At 41.2% G+C, this 20,817-nt stretch overlaps 1 protein-coding gene across 1 annotated transcript in view; it reads left to right on the top strand.

Annotated features, from left to right (window-relative positions):
- The first annotated feature begins 5,695 nt into the window (after window positions 1-5,695).
- Window positions 5,696-20,817, top strand: part of NMNAT2 (nicotinamide nucleotide adenylyltransferase 2) — a 100,114-nt gene continuing 84,992 nt past the window's right edge. The window contains exon 1 of the mRNA XM_036442012.1: window positions 5,696-6,012. Within this exon, the coding sequence (XP_036297905.1) occupies window positions 5,928-6,012 (85 nt within the window). The 5' untranslated portion in view covers window positions 5,696-5,927. The remainder of the gene's footprint in view (window positions 6,013-20,817) is intronic.

The following is a 20,817-nucleotide window of genomic DNA, read 5'->3' on the forward strand; positions in this document are numbered from 1 at the left end:
ATTGTGAAATTGCCTCCTTTTAGTAGCATATTTCATTTCAACCCATATTATGGCTCCTGCATTTTTCCAGAGTGGTGGAAAGAGCAAAAGATCCATCATTTCTAATAGTACAAACTTTGATTACTTCAAAGTACTCTTTCAGCGCTACTTATATGAGGAAATGAACTCCTATTATGCATTAATGACACTTTTTCTACCGTGATGAATTTGCTCAAATCATCTCGAAAACCATCTCAACCATCTTTTAGGGCCTCAAGAAAGATTTTAAAGCATTTTCACCAAAACTGGCCTATGCTTACCTTCTTCTCCCAGGAAGTCTTCCTGGAAAGAGACATGCTTGGGGACATAGGCACCCGAGAATCAAGAGCAAGTTCAAAGACCAGCTGAGCCAGAACACGTTTAGTCTCACAGCTAAAAGGGAAGAGAGGCCCCAGCAGAGGTGGGCAGGTGAGGAGGGAAGCAGAGCAGGTGTTGGTGATTACAGGCAGCGAGGGACGCCTTCTCTACCCATTATATCAAGTCCAACTGGTGGGACTCTGCCTGGCAGTCAGTCTGGGTAGTTAGTGGGCTCAGCCTTTAGCTGGAAATGTCACTGCACAGTGGGCTGGCACAGCAGTCTTTCTGTCCTCACCCAGGTTAGTTATCATGTTGGAGAGTCAAGAGACCCTCACTTACTCCCTAGTCCTGCATCGATGAATCTTCCTTTAGAAGGGCAGTGTGGGGCCTTGCTATAGGAAGGGGCCTTGGATTCTTGACAGGCCTGGTTCGAATCTTGCCTGGGCCATGGGTAGCACTGAATGATCTTGGGCAAATCCTTTTGATAGGGCAGAAAAAGGATATTAGGGACACGCAATAATTATCCTATATAATAAAACCCTAATATGCAAATCTACTGAACGCAGAACGACCAGTCGCTATGATGCTCACTGACCACTGGGGGTCAGATACTCAATGCAGGAGCTGCCCCATGGTAGTCAGCACTCCCACAGGGGGAGCTCTGCTCAGCCAGAAACCAGGCTCACAGCTGGCGAGTGCAGCAGTGGTGGCAGGAGCCTCTCCCACCTCCGTGGCAGCGCTAAGGAACAGTGAGCCAAGCGGTAAAGAGCTGGCAGGAGGTAAGGAACGATGGATCCTGGACTGTGAGAGGGATGTCTGAGTGCAAGAGGGTGCAGGCCGGACTGAGGGGAGGAACCCCTCCCCTCCCAAGTTCACAAATTTTGTCCACCGGGCCTCTAGTAGATTAACAAGTTCTTTTTTGCTTAAGTTAGTTTAAATAGGGTGTCTGCTATAGATTTCTGAAATGGTCCCGAATCATACAAGAAACTCATAAAATCTAATGATATATGTCAATCAGCCACTTCAAATATAGCAACAGAATGGATATGGGTTGTGGAGACTGAAGTTAACAGGTCCAACTGGTGCATATTTTTTTTATGCCTCCATTTCCACTGAAATTGGTTATTATTGGCAAGTTTTTAGAGAAGTTCAGTCTGCACCACTGTTAATTTCTACATTTCATAGATTTAGGGAGTCATGGGATTAAAATTCTAGGATTTTGAATTGTGACCAAATTGTGAGGTATTAATGTAATAATAATAATTTAAAAAAAACCCACAAAACTTTTGTCTTTTAAGTTCCCTATCCTTTATTGAAGACTCCTGTGAGCTAGACATGTTTTTCATTCTGGTGACTTGAAGGAGGCAGAGATATTCTCACATGTCATTTAAAGGAATACTTTGACTTCTTATCCATTGTAATTCTTTCTGATAGAACTTTTCTTTATATATCCTATTCCCTGAAGACGTTTGTCTTGAAGTAGAGAAAGCAAAAGAGAGAGAACTATGCAAATATAGAGCATCCTAAAGAGTCATGGGATTTCTCAGAGTTGTTTCCCAGACTAATATTTTTTTAACCAGGAAAACATAAAATAAATATTTAATATCTGACTTTATCTCAGGAACTGAGGAAACCACATCTAGGTGTGTGCCTTTTTGCTCTTCCTATAATGGAACCCAGCTTCATAAACATGAAATGGTTTTACCCTGATTTGTAATGTAAATGGATGATTAATCCAAGTGAGGTAAACAGGGGGATAAGTGAGCATCAGTACCCACACTGCTAGATTTTACATATGCACATTTCACAAAAGACCCAATTGACACTTAAGCCTGCTCATCAGAACAGATATTTATAGCAAGGAAAGTTCTGGGTTGGACTGTCTGCCTTGAGCCATTTGGAAATTGAACTAGCTGGAGCAGATTGCAAGATTTAGCCTATGAAAGAACAACTCTGGTTCTTTTTCAGCCTAAAGCAATTATCCAGCTGTTGGAAAGTTGAAATATTGGACCCAATTATGTTACCTAAGTTAAAATAAGCCCTACTAAGAATAGCTCACTCTATATATTCAGGTACATGTATTATGCAAGAGATGTGACATTCCTATTTCTATATCTTATAAGTCAGCCTCAGAATCTTAACTGAAAATTAATTTGTTTTTAGTATGTTTTTTGGCTATTTGTTTCCCAATTTATTGCCTTCTAAGACTGTAACTTCCAGAAACATCCTTGACAAAGTCATCAATAACAAACTCCAAATTGTCCTGGATGGTTGTTTGGCTGAGTGGACAGTGTCGACCTGCGGACCAAAGAGTCCTGGATTCGATTCTGGTCAAGGGCAAGTACCAGGGTTGCAGGCTCCTCCCAGGCTTGGGGTGGGGATGGGGGTGGGAGGAGTGCATGCTGGAGGCAACCAATCTATGTGTTCCTCTCACAATTGATATTTCTTTCTGTCTTTCCCTCTTCCACTCTCTCTAAAAATCAATGAAAAAAATATCCTCGAGTGAGGATTAAAAATAATAATAATAAAATCTAAAAACACACAAAAATACATATTTTGAACATAACACCTGTGGAGTTTGGCCTAAAACTGACAATATGTGTAAAAAAAAAAAAGTCATTTACTCACACATGGTCCTATTTGATACACACTATACACCTGTATATATAGTACACAGGGCATGTAATATAGCAGCTCTAGTTCAAAGCCATACAATTAGCAAGTGACACATACAATTAGCAAGTGAAACATTTCTTCACTTCCTCCAGGCCCTTGCTCAGATACCTTGTTATCAAAGAAACCATTCCTGATCACCTTAAATAAAGGAGAATTTCCCTTTCCTTTTCTTCTTAACCTGCTTCCTTCTCATTATGGCGTTTATTACCATTAGGTTTAGTCATTGTTTTATGATCTGCTTTATCCTCTAAAATGTGAGTAATACTAAAGCAGGGACTTCATTTTGTTCAAAGCCCCTAAATCAAGTACCTGACACATGGCAGATCTCAATAACTATTTATTGCTTAACTATAATCATGTTAATTGCCCGGCTAGTGTCATTATTTCATCCCAAGTCAGCCTCCCTTCCACATCTTGCTCTTTCTGACCCAATAATTCCATATCAGGGAAGATGCAAACTTCTTCTTGATTGTACACCAATTCTCAGGACCCTTGTATTTAAACTAGAAATTTTATACATGTTAGGGTTAATTTGCTAGTCAGAATGATTTAACAAGTATTTATGGTACACCTATTATATATACTCTTGGATAAGCAATTTACCCAAAAATCTTGAAGCCCGGGAAAGGTAAAATATTTGTATTTGTGGAGTTCTATGTTCAGATTTATTATGTACACCTGAGACTAATACAATGATATATGTCAATCACTATCTCAATTTTTAAAGGCTAGTTTAGAAAAAGAAGTTATTAGGTCTATCTATTATGTCAGAATAGAACACGTGCTCGCTTTTCACACTTTCTTTTCCCATCTTTCTGTCTTACCCCTTCACTTCCATTAGCCAAATTTCTAGACATTGTTCTAGATTTCTCTTTCCCTCATCTTCCAAATTCAATCTCTTTGCAAAGCTCAAAAATTTTATTTACAAGACTTATCCCGAGACCCTTTGCTTCCATCAACATCACCTATTGGATACATAAACCTAGTCCAAAGACCATTCCATTTGCTTAGACTGCCAGCAGGTTTTCCTAAATGCTTTCCTTGTCTTCCTATTTCCCACCTAGCAGCCAGAACTGCATTATAAAAGTGTAAATTATGAATCACTGCTCTGCTTAAAAGCTTCAATGGGTTGTTCTCCCCTTCCACCCACCACTACTAGATACCCCACTTATTACAAAAGACATTAAGTGGTAGATGAATAACAGCCAAATAAAGATACATAGACAAAGGCAATTCTGTCCTCTGAGAGGTTGGGGCCCAGCGTGCTGGCACCTGAAAGCATTCTGCTTCCTCCATGTGGAAGGTCTCCAATGGTTTCCTTATTTCATTCCTCTCTAAATTATTCCAAACCCTACCTTTTTAACCTAGAAGCCCTACTTTATTGGATCCTGCTCACAAGTCCAATAATCTCTCTTAGAGTTTCCCCCTTTTTCATATACTACCCTGTTTCCCCGAAAATAAGACAGTGTCTTATATTAATTTTTGCTCCCAAAGATGTGCTAAGTCTTATTTTCAGGGGATGTCTTATTTTTCCATGAAGAATACGGTACACATTTATTGTTAGATGAAAATAAAGGAAATTTATTACCTGTATACGGTACGGTAGTACGGTAGTTGTCAACACAAACCAGACAAACTGTGAATCCTACAGTATCAAGAATGTATTTATTTATTCAATGACAATCATGTCATCATCTTCTGGAACATCATCATAACAATCCAATTCCTGAATTTCCTGGTGAAATTAATTTTCATTCTGAGACAGAGCCTAGGGGGGCCTTATTTTCGGGGGATGCCTTATATTTCACTCAGAAGGAAACTTGTAAGTAGGTCTTATTTTCGGAGGATGTCTTATTTTAGGGGGAAACCCGGTAGTACTCTAACCACACTGGCACTATAAACTCTTACCTGCCCCAAAATATTGGTACTAGCAACTCCGTGTCTTTTAGGTTTTAGTTTAAAATTTCCCCACCCAAAGGGCCTTCTCTAACTACTAGATGTAAAGCGCTCCCCTTTCTTCCCCTCTCAGTCGGAGAGTCAATTACATTCAAGGATTGAGCATTGCACAACTGCCATCTGGTATTTTCTTCATCTGTTGTGTATTGTCCATTTCCTTTCAGTGGAATGTACACTCGGTGAAGACGGGGACCTGGCTTTATCAGCCGATTTTACAACCAAGTCTAAACACAACATTAAGCACTCAAGAAAGTTGTTGAATGCGCACATCTTTGCCTCATTTCTTGGCATCTTATGTAAGATCACAGACATTTTCCAAGACAACTTTAGCTCATTGTGCCCCATTTACGTTCTCCCAATCTGATCTCATTGCTTCAACCCACAAAAGGGAAGAGAGGACGGATTGGGGCTTCCCTGTTTCTTGGGCTCAGTCCTAATAGTTCAAAATCATCACATCATTAAGGGGCAAAACAAAGGCGGAAGTAAACACTCCTGAAATGAACAGTAGTCATTTCTCACTTAAAATCTTAAGAAGAGAGAAAGACACAGTTCACTAAATCAGAAGGAGATAAGAGAAGGAGCTCACACCCTGTTGTAAGTATTCATGTTTCTGGACGTGGGTACCACATTTTGTCTTGATAGACACTTAAAAAATTTAAAAAATTCGGAATGGAATGAGGTAGGGTAGGGGCGAGAGCAAGGAAGGTCGAGAGGCGCGAACAGAGAGCTAGAAAGAAAAGGGAAGGACCGAGCAGAGCAGTACAAAAGCAGCCTCGGATCTCGCCGGGGATGCAAGTGTTAAGGGGAGGCGGGGAGTGACGCGGTTTGCGTCTGGAGCGGCTCCTTGGAGTCCACAGCATCCAACGCCGGAGCCTCGCCTTCCTTTCTCCCTCTGCAGACATCGAGACACAAAAAGAGAAGCGGACCCCCTGGGCCAGCTCGAGGAACCCGCCCGTACCATGACCGAGACCACCAAGACCCACGTTATCTTGCTGGCCTGCGGCAGCTTCAACCCCATCACCAAAGGGCACATTCAGATGTTCGGTGAGTCCTCCCGCCCCCCCCCCCCCCCCCCAGGCTGCTTCCGCCTCTCTCCGGTCCGGAGCCGGTATTTTCCAGGGCGACTGAACCGGGAGGCGCATGGCCCCTCGGAGGGGTCCGCTAGCGGATCCCGCTGGTCGGAGGTCAGCCTTCTATTCCCGGCTCCGGGGAGGGGATGCAAACTGCGCTTTCCAGGCGTCACTTGCTCGGGCCAGATCCGGCTCTTGGGGTGGGGGCCGGGTGTGGGGTGTGTGTGTGTGGAGGAGGAGGTGGGGGAGGGGGAGGGCGCAAAGGTGAGTGTTGGTTTGGGCTGGATGGGAGGTCGAGGTTGGAGAACTTGGGTGCGGCTGTGCGGTGGTTTGGCTCCTCGGCTTATGAGGATCGGGATGGGGGCAGAGGTTGGGGCACTGAGAAGCGAGGAGGAGGAGGAGGAGGGGGGGGGGGCGGTTGGAGATAAAGTGCGGTTTGTTTAGACTGGGCGGAAAGCTCGAAGGAGTTAAATGATGTAGATGCATCCGAGACACAAACATTACACTCGCAACAACCAGGAGCTGGTTCGTTTAGGGCTTGGGTGGTGGGTGGGGTGGGGGTGGGGGCAAGGAGGAAATGTTTGAGGGTGGTGCGCTGTGTTTTGCCCGAGGGAGGTGAGTGGTTGAATGAATGGGGCAAAGGGGGGGGGGGGGCTGGCCAGCTTGGGCTTGGCTGGGGGGACCCGCTGCCCGGGTGGGGGCGGGGCGGCCGCTGCCAGAGGCCTTGCCCAGCTGGTGTTGCTGGATCTGGACCCAAGTTGGCTGACGTTCTTCCCAGGGCGGCGATGGCACCTGGGAGGCTTGCGGCGTGCGAGTGTGTGTATATGAGTGTGTGTGCGTGTGTGCGTGTGTGCGTGTGTGTGTGTGTGTGTGTGTGTGTGTGCACGCGCGCGCGTGCTCCCGCGATTTGGGGCGGGTGAGAGAGAGAACACCATCACGCCGTTTGTTTCTTGGAGGCTTTGGGCTTGGAGAGAGAGGGAGCGAGCCGCTCTTGGCTGCTGGTTTGGGGTTAGCAGGGGCGAGAGAAAGGGGATCGATGGCTGTCGGAGATCTCCAGCCCAAGCGGCTTTGCTGCGGCTCAGGCCAGACTCATAGGCGCGGGGTGTGCACGTTCAGACCCTGAGGGAGGGACGCGGAAGAAGGCTTAACGAGGGATTAGAAGTTGGGGGTGCTTTTCTTTTCTTTTTTTTCTGGCACTGAGGGAAAGGAGAAGAGGAGAACGAGTGGGTTGTGGGATGCATGAGTGACCGTTGGAGGCGACCCGGGCGGTCAACAGGGCGCTATCCAGAGGCGGCGGTGCTGAAATGCAGGGTGTGCCGCCGGAGCTGGCTGCGGGCACACGTGTTTACCGGGAGCTCTTCTAGGGCTCTTTAGTGAAAGCCACGTCATATCGGCAAAGACTGGTCCGCTTATTAAAAACCTCACAGAAAGAATACAGACTTGCTTTGAGCCAAGGGCAGATGGCTAGGTACATGTATAGGATCCAAGGAGGGGGACTGAAAGGTAGCCATCCTTTCCTCACCATCCCCTGCAGCTTTGAAAGGCATTTCATTAGGAGTGAATGCCAACTTACCCACTTAGCTAGTAAGTACTTTTTGTTAAGCATCAGGGTAGACCAGAGCATTTTATTAATTTTAAAGGAAAATCAGACAGAGCCTTGGGAACACTGTACTTTCACTTTCTTTTGCTTCTGATGTCTTCAGCCTTATCCTTCCTTTTGTCTCTGTTCGTATTTCCTCTAGCCATTTTATGTGGGTGTTCTGTATTCCCTTCACTTGCCCAGATGGGAATGGACTTCCCTCTGGAACTTCTTGGTTCTAGGAATTTTTCCTGAGCCAGGAAACTCTCCTCCTTCTGTAGGGCCGAGGGTGCAGTTAATTCTGTTTGTTTTGGGGTTTGCAAGAGAGACAGATTTAGATAGAAAACCAAGGATTCTGTCTTGTGTCTGAAGAGAGTTTGGTAACAATAATACAGGCTTTTATTAAGTCAGTGTTGACCTGTCAGTTCTTCATGACTTTAGAGGATAGAATATGTGGAAAAAGGAATGGATTACAATAGGAAGGTTTAGACTGCGAATAAGCAAAAAGAGACTTTTGACAGTAGTGACTATTTGCTTGTTATTGGAACTGAGGAAGAGAGTATCTGTCAATAAAACCTTTTGAGTGTCCATTAGTCACATGTAATCCAGAGAACGTGGAAGGAGAAAGTGGTATGCTCACTGTGCAAAAGTCTTTATTTAATTAGGTAGGAGCTTATAACCTAATAAAGGATTTATCACATGTGCACGTGGAAAGGAAACAAGAACACAAAATATATATTCAACTATTTTTTTGTATAAACTGTTATGGGAATCTTTGAGCTCATGATAAATATTGTAATTGATTTTTGTAGTTACTAGTTTACAAAGCCTTTTCATATATGTTGTGTCACATTCCTAATAGCAAACTTACAAGGAAGGCACCATATCTCCATTTTACAAATGAAAAACTGATGTTCAAAGGCTAAGGGACTTTTTAAAATATATATATATATATTTTTGATTTTTTACAGAGAGGAAGAGAGAGAAATAGAGAGTTAGAAACATTGATGAGAGAGAATCATCGATCAGCTGCCTCTTGCACACCCTCCACTGGGGATGTGCCCACCACCACGGTACATGCCCTTGACCGGAATCGAACCCGGGACCCCCAGTCCGCAGGCTGATGCTCTATACACTGAGCCAAACTGGCAAGGGCCTGAGGGACTTTCTTAAGTGGCTTAAGTGACATGGAGAACATGTAGCAACTTGAGACTTTCTGAGTCCACTTGCAGAGGCCTCTGGACTGTACCAAAGGCAAGGACAAGTGCTCACTAATCTGCTGACTGCATAATTCCATGAACTCTATTTCCTTCAAACATATACTAATGGAGATTGGAAGCAAATTTGCCATCAACTAAATGAGATTCCTAAATATGCATTTCCTTAAGAGCTCCTTCCCACTTCTAAAGAAAACAATTACCCACAAACTATTTCCTTCTCTTAAATGGCTTTTTAAATTTCCTCCTCAACAATACAGAAATAATTGAATGCAATAAAATTATCAACAGTTTCTGTAAGGTGCCTAAAATTTGTAATGGAAACATTTTTTTAAAGAGCTAAACAGAACTTTGGTGTTAGACACTTTTAATAGAGCTGTGTTTTGAAATGCAGTTGTTAACCAAAGAAAAAAGACTATCAATAAAAAGAGAGGTGGCATTCAGAACTAAAAACTCACTACCTTTGTAAAGTAGTAGTTGTACAGTTGTCAATATTTGTAAAATATTTGTAAAAATATATTTTATTGATTTTTTTTTTTTTTACAGAGAGGAAGGGAGAGGGATAGAGAGCTAAAAACATTGATGAGAGAGAAACATTAACCAGCTGCCTCCTGCACACCCTCCCCCCACACTGGGGATGTGCCTGCAACCAATGTACATGACCTTGACCAGAATCGAACCTGGGACCCTTCAGTCTCCAGATTGACACTCTATCCACTGAGCCAAACCGGTTTCAGCTGTAAAATATTTTAAAATGAAAATTTTTCTTTACTCTGAAATGGAGCTGATATTATTCCTATTTGTGGTTTTAGAAACATATAGTAAAGAAATATTGTGTAGAGATTATCTGTCACCTATATACTTTACTGTAATTAAAATGTTTTCAGGGCTAAATAAAAATTATTTGGAAAAATAAGTCCACGATCTAACAATGTTTTATTTCATGGGTCTACCTTATTACATAAGAAGGTAATGCTATGCTAGTTTTTTATGCTAGTTTTTTTAAACATGTACGTTCTTAATTGACAATTATATAGAGATTCTGTTTCAGTATAACACTCTATATATATATATGTATGTATGTATCTATATATTATATATATATAGTTAAATTTGTCAATAATCCTACCACTGAGAAATAAGATAGCAAATTAAATGGAAAAGTGAGAGAACAACTGATCAGATTAGTTTTGCCATAAAAAAAAAATAAAGGAATTGAGGGATTTGATCACAGCAGAAATATGTACCTTGTTTTTGGATGATTGCAAAATAATTGGATTTCCCAGTTTTTCTATTTCAAAATATTTTTGCTTTGAACCATTGAGTCTTTTGAAAAGAGACATGAACCAATTTGTAACTCTCAAAGGGTAATGAAGATGGCTCTCTCTATTTGTTGTGGAAGTGGAAATGCAGCCCTTATTGCTACAACTAGAAGTCAAATGAAAAATGAATTTGAGTTGCTACTAATATGTAGAGAGTAACTGTCAGAAATCGAGAAATTGTTTAATATGCTTGCAACGACTATTTTAAAGGCACACATTTGCTTCATAATAGTTGTTAAGTAAATAAGAAAATAAGTGAATGTATATACTCTTGTTCCAGATAGAGCGATCAATCACACATAAGAGCTGAGATGGTGAGACAGACAACCATGACATATTAGAACTAAGAAAAGTTCAGGATGGTTCAAGAGAAAGGGAATGAGAGACAAACCTGGGAAAATAGGTGGAAATATGATAAATTATGAAGGCTTACAAGTCATGTTAAAGAATTAGATTTAATCAAAATTAAATAAATAATCTCTGCTTTGTGTTAGGCAATAGTTGTGAAAGTAATCTATACATGACTGAGAAAGAGAATGAAAACTCAGTTTTGAAAGTGTTTCTTTAAAAAGATTGAAGTCTAAATTTTATAATATTATCCCCTGAGACATCAATAATGGTCCCTTAATATATATTTAATGATACTGTGAAATATACACTTTTTGGTACAATTCTCATTCATTTCTAAAGCATTTCAAATCATCTCAAATTGCTCAAAAATATCCTAAGGACACAAAGGAATGCATTACATATTTCTTCATTACCAATTTTGTTTTTAAATGATAACACAAATTTTGGTAAAACAAAGACATTTAAAGTAATTATTTAGGATTTGATGTAACAGACTAAGAACTGGGATAAAGGGACTTATTTTATAGAGAATGTCCCATATCTCAATATATGTAAAGGTAGCATCAATTTACAAGGGATGAAGTTTTCCATTGCCAGAGGTTTTCCAATTATAATCACTCAATTGCATGGAATGCATTTGTGTTTTTTTTTTTGATACAGTTTGGCAGATAGCTTCAGAAATATTTTAGCTCAAAAAAGATGTCAACAGCTTATATGGCTGTGTGACTAAGGCCATCTTCCTGACACTGAGGCCATTGTCAGTGACACATCCTCCTCCTCTATGAACTCTGCAGCAACGGCAAATGTTACAAACTCTATCAGTATCAGCATCATCCCCATTGTCATTTTAATAATGGAGCTACTGCCATGAAACTGTCTTCCATTAAATCTATGGCACAATTCTTTTAGGTCTGGGCAAGTGAGCCAGCCAGGACAATTCTTGTTATTCTGGGGATAAGGGAGCAAGAACAAAGGGAAGAGGAGCAAGACTCAAAGGCTAACCCTGGAGATGGTGGCAGCTAAATAGCACTCTTTTTCTACTCTTTCTCCAGCATCATGTTGCCTCCACATGGATAGCCATGCTGCTACATCTTTACCTTCTTTAATATTTGCCCAACAGTGGGAGGATAAGTGAAGTACAGCCCCTAGATAACACTAAATACATATAGTGCTTCCCTTGTTCCAGTCTCTTAGGTCAGAAACCTTGGGCTAATGCTTGATCCTTCTTTCTTTACACATCCCATCTATGTCAGCAAATGTTTTTGGAGCTCTCTATCTTCCAAATATAACTAGGACCAACCACTTTTCCCCATTTTACGACCCCGATATAAGCCACTGGCATCTTTTATCTGAATTACTGGCCCCAATGCTCAATCCTCAACAGAATAGCCAAAGTGGTCCTTTTGAGATAGAAGCCAGACATAAGTCAGATAATTTTGTTTGATAACGACATTATAATGGCTTTCAAGACCTTCATGGTCTGCTATCTTTCCCCGTCACTCTCCAACACACATTTTTCTAACTCGTTCTTAACTAATCTCACTGACCACCTTGCTTTGGTTTTAGCGCCTTTGTACTGAATGTTACCTCTGCCTGGAAGGCCTGTCCACACCTATCCCCATGTCTAATTCACTCTCCTCCTCTAAGTCTTTGTTCAAATATAAAACCTTCTTGTTGATGCCAAGACCAGTTTGGCTCAATGGATAGAGCGTCGGCTTGGGGACTGAAGGGTCCCGGGTTTGATTCCGGTCAAGGGCATGTACCTTGGTTGCGGGCATATCCCCAGTAGGGGGTGTGCAAGAGGCAGCTGATCAATGACTCTCTCTCTCATCGATGTTTCTAACTCTCTATCTCCCTTCCTCTTTGTACAAAATCAATAAAATATATTTAAAAAAAAAACCAAACAAACAAACAAACAAAAAACACACACCTTCTTGTTGTCCAGGTGGCAAGTTCTATTGATAGTTCCCTGATCACACAATTTAAATTCATAACTCACACATCCCAGCCCCCTTATCTTGCTCTACTTATATATTTTCCCCTTTCCTCTTATGACCTTTTAACAAAGCATGTTATTTCCTTATTTTTTCATATTTATTATTTAGTGTCTGTCTCCTCAGGTAGAGAGTGGGCTCCTCAAAGGGCAGGGATTTTCATGTACTCTGCGCATTAATGTATTTCAGGCTCCCAGAACAGTGCCTGGCATAGTGGGATGCTAAGTAAATGCTTGAATGAATAAAATGTTAGAATGACCTTCCATTCTTATCTAGCCTATATTCTTTTTGCCACAGGAAGGGTAGAGTTAGGAAAGGCCTCGTTGGCCATTGATTCTTGTTTTCAACAAATATTTATTGAATTGTGTCTATGCCTCAAGCACCATCTAGGTTTCAGGGGTATGGAAATTAAAGACACACCTTTCTATGTCTCAGGGAGATAATCTTCTGTAGAGGAAATAGACAAACATAAGAGCCTACAAAAAGGTGAGAATCTCTGAAACTGGTTTGGCTCAGTGGACAGAGCGTCGGCCTGTGGACTGAAGGGTCCCAGGTTCGATTCCAGTCAAGGGCATGTACCTTGGTTGTGGGGCACATCCCCAGTAGGGGGTGTGCAGGAGGCAGCTGATAGATGTTTCTCTCTCATCAATGTTTTTAACTCCCTATCCCTCTCCCATCCTCTCTGTAAAAAAAATCAATAAAATATATTTTTTTAAAAAGGTGAGAATGAAATAAAGTTTGCAAAAATCTAGACATGGTGGGAGGGCCATCCAGGCAGGTAGTAGTGAGAGGGAGCTTGAAAGAAGGAGCTGTCCTATGGACAGAAGACAGAACGGCATCTTGGGTTAAGAGTAGGGTATGGAAAGGCCCCAAACTTGCACAGTACATTAAGGGATCTCCAAGGAGCTTGCTAAGATGACTGGAATGAGGGAGGAGACAGAGAAAGCCAGAAAAAAGGTGGGGACAGTGCCAGAGTTCAGACTTTATGCAGCTTTTTCAGTGAGCTCCAGAAGGGTGATGGACACAGAAGATACAATTGAGATGTGGGGCTTGTATCCCAAATGTCAATGTTCTCTTTATTAGGGGTCTAGCACCATGATTTTACCTAAACATTTTAGTTATTGCTGTTTTTTTAAAAATATATATATATTTTTGATTTTTCACAGAGAACAAGAGAGAGGGATAGTTAGAAACATCGATGAGAGAGAATCATCGATTAGCTCCCTCCTGCACATCCCCCACCGCAACCAAGGTACATGTCTCTGACTGGAATGGAACCTGGGACCTTTCAGTCCGCAGGCTGACGCTCTATCCACTGAGCCAAACCAGCTTCAGCAGTTATTGCTGTCTTTATTTCTGTATTGCTCTTTGAAATAAAGAGAGCTTGTCCTCTTTTTTTAAATTATTATTTTGTTTATTTATTTTTATTTTCTGAAATGGAACCATTGTACATTGTTCAGGCCATACTTATTGAAAAACTGAGTGAAAAATTATACTGCTATACAACCCACCAAAACAGTCAATCCAACAAACAACTGTACTGATGGGAAGCGGTTCTCATCCAGGTTCCAAATATACCCCCATTTTACTTCAATGGGATGGCCCCTCCTTGTTCAACTATTTTAGGTTTGGTGAACTCTATTCACCCTAGTGTGATTTCCATGATTTTGTAGAATTTGGGTCGTGTGCCCAGCTCTCTTTTCCACAGGCTTAATAGTCTGAAGCATAAGGACCATGGAGATTCTTTCTTTTGACACTTGTTTTCAGCTTTAATCTTTTCAGGGGTCTGAAACAAGAATATTTCTGCTCTTTCTATAAAGGTATGGGCCTCTATGACCTTGAAATTTATTATTATATCATTTAAAAGCCTCAAACAAGTGACATTCCAGTGTGAGTAGGGGATGGGTTTTCCAATGCTTTATTCGTCAACATTATCCTAAACCTTCATCTTGGTACCTAAAGAAAGGTGGAATCTTCCTTCCATAGAGCACTGAGATTAAACTACATCAGTAACTGTTCATATTTCATTTGAAATATTTATGTGCTAATAAATATTTAGCAGTATGTAGCTCATCACATTATCTACAAACTTTTTAAAACAAGGCAAATTTTTGCAAACTTAGGGATTGTCATTATTAGAAATTAAAATTAAGAAAGACAAAAAACTCAAGACATAATTGCTTCAATTTTCATGAACCACTCTTGCTAAGCACAGTTTAAAAATTATTTACTTGTTATGCCCAAGGGAATTGCAGTTTATATGTTTGTTTGTTTTTTAAAATATATTTTTATTGATTTCAGAAAAGAATGGGAGGGAAAGAGAGATAGAAACGTTGATGATGAGAGAGAATTATTGAATTATTGATCGGCTGTGTCCTCCATGCTCCCCCACTGGGGATCAAGCCCACAACCTGAGCATGTGCACTGACCAGGAATGAAACTGTGACCTCCTGAATCAAAGATTGATGCTCAACCATCTGCCATGCCAGCCAGTTAGAAATTGAAGTTTATAGATAATGTGATTTTCCCATACTGTGACTCATGTTACAAAGCACCGGTAAATATCTCAGTCTTTCCCTATTACTTTATTATTCTTCTCTATATGGAAATTAATTAACTAAATAGCTATTGATTTGAGAATATACTTAGTCTCCTTTAGCCTTTGTATTATCATTTTGTATGTAGTGTGATTGATTTAACCAAGGATCAGCAAACTGTACAGCCTGCTGGCCAAATGTGGCTTGCGAGCTAAGAATGGCTTTTATATTTCTAAATGGTTGAAAAAAAATGTAAAAGAAGAATAACATTTTATGACACGTGAACATTTTTTGGAATTCAAATTTTAGAATTCATAAAGTTTTATGCACACACAACCACACTCATTCACACGAGTTTTGTCTAGGGCTGTTTTCATGCTACAACAGCAGAGCCAAGCGCTGTGACAGAAACTGCCTGGAATGAGAGCCTGAAGTATTTACTATCTGGTTGTCTACTGAAAACGTTGCCTACCCCTGATGTAACCTATCTCTGGGGATTGGAATGGGGCATGAATCTAAAGGATTCTAAAAATATAAAGTGCAGTTGAAGTCTATTATCCAGAGGAACTCTTTAAAGAACGATTTTTCAATCTAAACCGAATCTCTGAAAGACTCAGTTGAGCGGCAAATGCAGTTCCAATTTCATAATTGTAATTTTTCTGGCTGACTTAAGAAATGGCCATATTCACGATGGGGATGATTTTCTCCTGTCTGGCTCACACTGGACATTGATTAACCCCTCTGGCTAATGTTGGATGTTTCTCTACGGTTGAACATTAGATATACGTTTCCTGATTCACAGCTACCTACTCTTTAAAGCTAATATTTTATATGCCTTCATATTTGAGGATTTAAAAAAATTAGCACACTAAGCATCCAGCTTTTATAGGCTGTGCTTGCAGTTACATCGTGTTTTTCTGCAGCAGCTCACCACTTTCTGAGCTCTGATGGCAATAGGATTGTACCTCTCTTAGGGCATTTAGCACACTGTGCAGAGGGTTGTAGCTATTTCTGTCCCACATTTCATATTCTCTATCAGCTGTAGATTTCTGCCAGGATCCTATGGCTTTTTGTATTTCCTAAGGTGCCTAATACAGTGCTCTAGGCACATGGAAGATACTGGATATATTTAGCAAAATGAATGGATGATTGAATTGTTAGGGATATTCAGAAAGTCAAACTTTAGGTAGCATAGGTGATCAGAACTCAGATAAGAATTTGAAAACCAGTAAATACAGAAAAACAAATTCAAGTATGACAGAGTCAGAACACAGGACAAATAGCAACACTCAGGGACCTCAAAGCTGAGTTGATTGTTGCCTTGAGGTAGGAAGGCTGGTGAGTTCCAGATTGGAACCTTATCCCAGAGTCTAGCCAGCCCAGATATCCACAGTGGGAGCCTGCAAGTCATGTTTGAGGCCAATCAAGTCTGTGTCTTGGCAGAAGTGAAAAATGAGAGTCAAGGATGAAAACTGTTTCCTGGATGCTTTATCTAGATCTGTGGTGCCTCTAGCACAGCTTCTCCATGAGGCAAAAGTGGTTTGAGTATGGTAGAGGAACTAAATTTTATTTTTATTTACTCTTAGTTTGAAAACGGGTTTATATCCACAGCATTTGGCCAAGGGGAACTTCGTTTGTTATTTACTCAACTTCAAACAAATGAACAAAAGACTTTGTTTTGTCCATTAGAAGTTTTCATTTTCAGAAACCACAGAATCTCCATTTGAAAGCTTTTTTAAAATTCATGCAGATACCCATCCAGTCATGAAATCCCTTCAACACATCTTCCTAAGCGTATGCCCAAATTCTGCCTGAGAGCTTCCAGGGAACGCACTAGGATCCAAAGGAGCCAAAGAGCACTTGGCTCAGTTTTACTTTTTTCAAGATTATTTTTTCTACTGGGCTGACACAGGCCTTCCTGAGACTTCCGTGTGTTGGCACTAGTTCTTTTCTGTTAGATCCATAGAGCAGGTCTAATCTCTCTTCTGTTTGAATAGCTGAAGACAGTTACTTTGTCCTCCTCCTCCTCCACTTTCTGAGCTGTTAGCTCTTACATAACTGCTTCTGTCTATATGACCTGCACGTACAGACTGGCCTTTCTTCTTCCCATTTTATGTTTGTTTGCTTGACATTAATAATAAGACCCAGTACCTTCAGCTGGACATCCATGGCCCATGTTACTCTTCATAACACTCTGGCTCATCTTCCTTGAATGGATCTTCACTGTCTATATCCCTCTTTAAATGTTACATCCAGTTCATGATGCAACATTCTGATGTGGCCCTACTGTGTGCTATCTTATCTATTATTGGACGTAGCTTACTCTATTTATGGCACTGTGTCTATCTCTTTCTAATTGAATCTGGTTAGCTATAGGTATCTGCATGCTAAAATATCCTTACATTCGGAATAATCAATCAATTTGGTAGACTAAGATGCTAAATGAATCCTATTTTTTTTGAAAAAAAATCTGGCTGGTTAAAAACAAAACAAGCAAACAAAAAACCATAACTAGTATATCATCAAGGTGTGGTATCCTCTGGAATTTTGCAGTAAACGCACATTCTTAATTATAAGAGATGATGTCAACTCAACCACACACTGGAGTGACATGTTGAGTTTAGAATAAGAAAGAAACTTTGCTGGTTCCCAGTCAAGGCTGAAACTGGAAGTCTCTGAATTCTTGAGTTATCAAGTCCCTTGATATTTCATTGCAGGGACTGATCTGTTGTAAATGGGTTCTGTTGTCCATGTTTAAAGGTCCTGGTTTGAGACTGAACTCTAAACTTCCTATCTTGTGTAGCTCCTCCCTTCATGATTATGCCATTAGCACTGCCCTTTTCCCAGGGCTCCCATGAGGGTGACCAGAGTGCTTTCTTTCCAGTGGAGAATTTGTTCCAACAGAGTTGGGTGGTGTCACATTTAAGTTGGGCAGTTGGAATCTTTTTAAAAAATCAAATTAAAAAGTCATTTTTCTTCTGGAAATTTTCCAAACTTGCAAAAAATAAACAGAATGAACCTCAATGTACCTGTCACCCAACTGCAATAATTATCAATTCATTGCCAATCTTGATTCACTGGTACCCTTACCTACTGTCTGCTTTATATTCTTTTGCAGCAAATCCCAGACATACTCTTGCTTAAAAGTGAGATACTGTTAGCTCGTACATAACTGCTTCTATCTATATGACCTCCATGCACAGCCTGGCCTTACTCCTTTCCATTTTGTTTGCTTGACATTTTGAATTGTAGATGAAGCTGGTATAGGGACAATGTCTCATTTTCATCTTTGAGCAATACAATGCTTCCACCTCAGTCAACAGTGGGTGACACATTAGCATTGGCATTGCCTTTAAAGGAAGAGATTTATGGCCTTTCCCATCTTTCTCACGTCATGGGGGGGAGGGGTGTCTCTCTGAGGCTCCCCTTCACAGTGGACTCCCGCTGGACTTCCAACAATCAAGTCTTTATCCCTTGTCATTCAAAGCCAGGAATGTCTGTGTTAGAAGATGTTCCTACATCAGTGATCAGTGGTTCCCAACCTGAGGGGCTTTGAAAAACCAGGGTTTCCACAAATCAGAATAATGGTCTGGCAACTTTCCAGTATTTCTAAGGATATGCATCCACCCTCAGTATGGCACAGGCCACAGGCTACGTGTCAAGTTTCTGGGCTTTTGCTTTTATTATTATCAGTTTGGTGTAAGGTAAGCTCATGCCGATCAGGAGTCCTTCTTGTATTTTATTTGATAACAAACAAACAAACAAAAAGATTTTTTTTCTTTTTCTTTTTTCATAAGAGGAGGAACATAAACGAATTCTATTTAGTGACCAGATTGGCTCCTGCGGTAGCATTTGAGTTTTGGGCTTCTGTGTGACCCGACTTTAACCTCCATAGAAAATTAAAACAAAGCCTTTCTTATTGGTCCCTTAATCCTTTCCTTGTGCTGTTTTAAATCAACTTTTCAAAAGTTGTATTGTCATGCAATTGTGTGATCATTTGCATTTAAATGTAGTGAATAAAGAACTCCCTGCTGAACCCTTTGGGGATGGATGGGCCCACTATCCTCATTTGCCCAGCAAATCAAATGGCTCTGCATATTCATAAAAAAGGGCTCAAATGACTTCTCCATCTGGAATTTGCTCTTCCCAGCTGCACTTGTTTTGTTAAGATTGGTTCTTCCTGTTTCATTTGTGGTTGTATGGAGCTCTCACTGTGGATGGGGAAGATGTGGTGGGGAGCTGGTAAGGACAGTCTCAGAAGTGATTCCCACCCCCATCGTGGCCTTACGGGTACTTTAATGTGGTTTTTCTGGCATTGATCCCCTACACTTACTTCAATCCCCAACTCAATACAATCTATAGTAATTTACACTTCACATTTCTTTTAGATGAAAATTGTTTATTTCTGTCTATTGTGACAAAAGTTATTCTTTTTTTTGTTTTGTTTTTTTAAGAAATGCATGAAGACATTGTGTTTGAGCCTTGGCCTGTGTTACTCAGTAGTCAGAGCATCGACCTACACCCTGGAGGGTCATGGGTTCTGTTACGCCCAGACTTCATGATCCCCAAGGACCACCAGGGAGCTGAGTCCGATGCAATAAGCAGAAGAGCCTCTTCCATGCTAGCATGGGCTCTGTCCCACTCACGCCGACAGCATGGCAGAAGAGAGGCCAAATTTCGCCAAGCCTAGGGGTTTTACACCGGTGGTGATGTCACTGCTTTGGCTGAACCTGATTTGTTGAGTGAGGGCTAGGGTCCAGTTACACAAAATGGAGGATAACTCCGCCCTGCCCCACAGTGGAGTCCGGAGTTTATCCTCGCTCTGCTCTGCCCTCTCAGGTTCGATATCCGGTCAAGGGCATGTTTCTAGGTTACAACTTCAATCTGCAGCTCTGGTTAGGGCAGGTTCATCCTCTTCAATAAGTAATCACTATTAACTAACACGAGGCACTGTTTTAAGTGCTCTCCTTGCCTTGGTATTCTCATGAAGCTAATGATCAGAGAGGTTAGGTAACTTGTGCTAAGCCACCCAGCAAGTGCCCTGTGGGCAGAAATGTAGACCCACATGCTCTGACTCTTGAAGTCACCGTTTTAACCACTGCTAGATGCTGCCTTGCTTTGTGGGCCACTGGGCTCTGTGTTAGGGGGCGGGGTTTTTGTGCAGAGAGGCCTGCACTGCCCTGGGGATCCTGCCCAAGACAACCAAATGTGGAGGGGCCAGAGGACTCTGCAGGCCACCAAAGACACCTGTGGACAATCCAGAGGACAGAGAGAGTAGTAATAGGAGGGGGTCAGCTCAGATCCAGGAGCCACTAGAGGGGAACAGAGGAAGATTGGGAGCAAATCAGGAAAGGTCCTGGGTAATGACCATGAAGTCACCACACTCACCTTTTTGCTAACTTAAAGGCACCAAGTCAGAGTGGACAGATATAAAGTTTTCCCCCTTGGTTTGTACTGTAGGCAAGAGTGTCTACAGATTATTCAGTGTCCCCTTCCATCTCCCCACACACTATAAAATAAGTATGATACTAACTACCCTGTTGGGCTCTTATGAAGATTAAATGAAATCATGTGAATACTATATTGTAATACCACCTCCTTTGACAACCTGGCTCTCTCACGTTGGGACTCAGTGCCCTTGCAAAATCATAGATCCAGACCCTAAGTCTAAGTGATCTCTATTTCACCAAACATTTTATGAAGAGCTAGCAAGAGTTACAGTGTAAATCACCAACAATTTCCAAAATGCCCTACTCAACTCTAGGGAGAGGAACTTTGA

The sequence above is a fragment of the Pipistrellus kuhlii genome, unplaced genomic scaffold, assembly GCF_014108245.1.
Source record: "Pipistrellus kuhlii isolate mPipKuh1 unplaced genomic scaffold, mPipKuh1.p scaffold_m20_p_18, whole genome shotgun sequence".
In the NCBI taxonomy this organism is placed as follows: Eukaryota; Metazoa; Chordata; class Mammalia; order Chiroptera; family Vespertilionidae; genus Pipistrellus; species Pipistrellus kuhlii.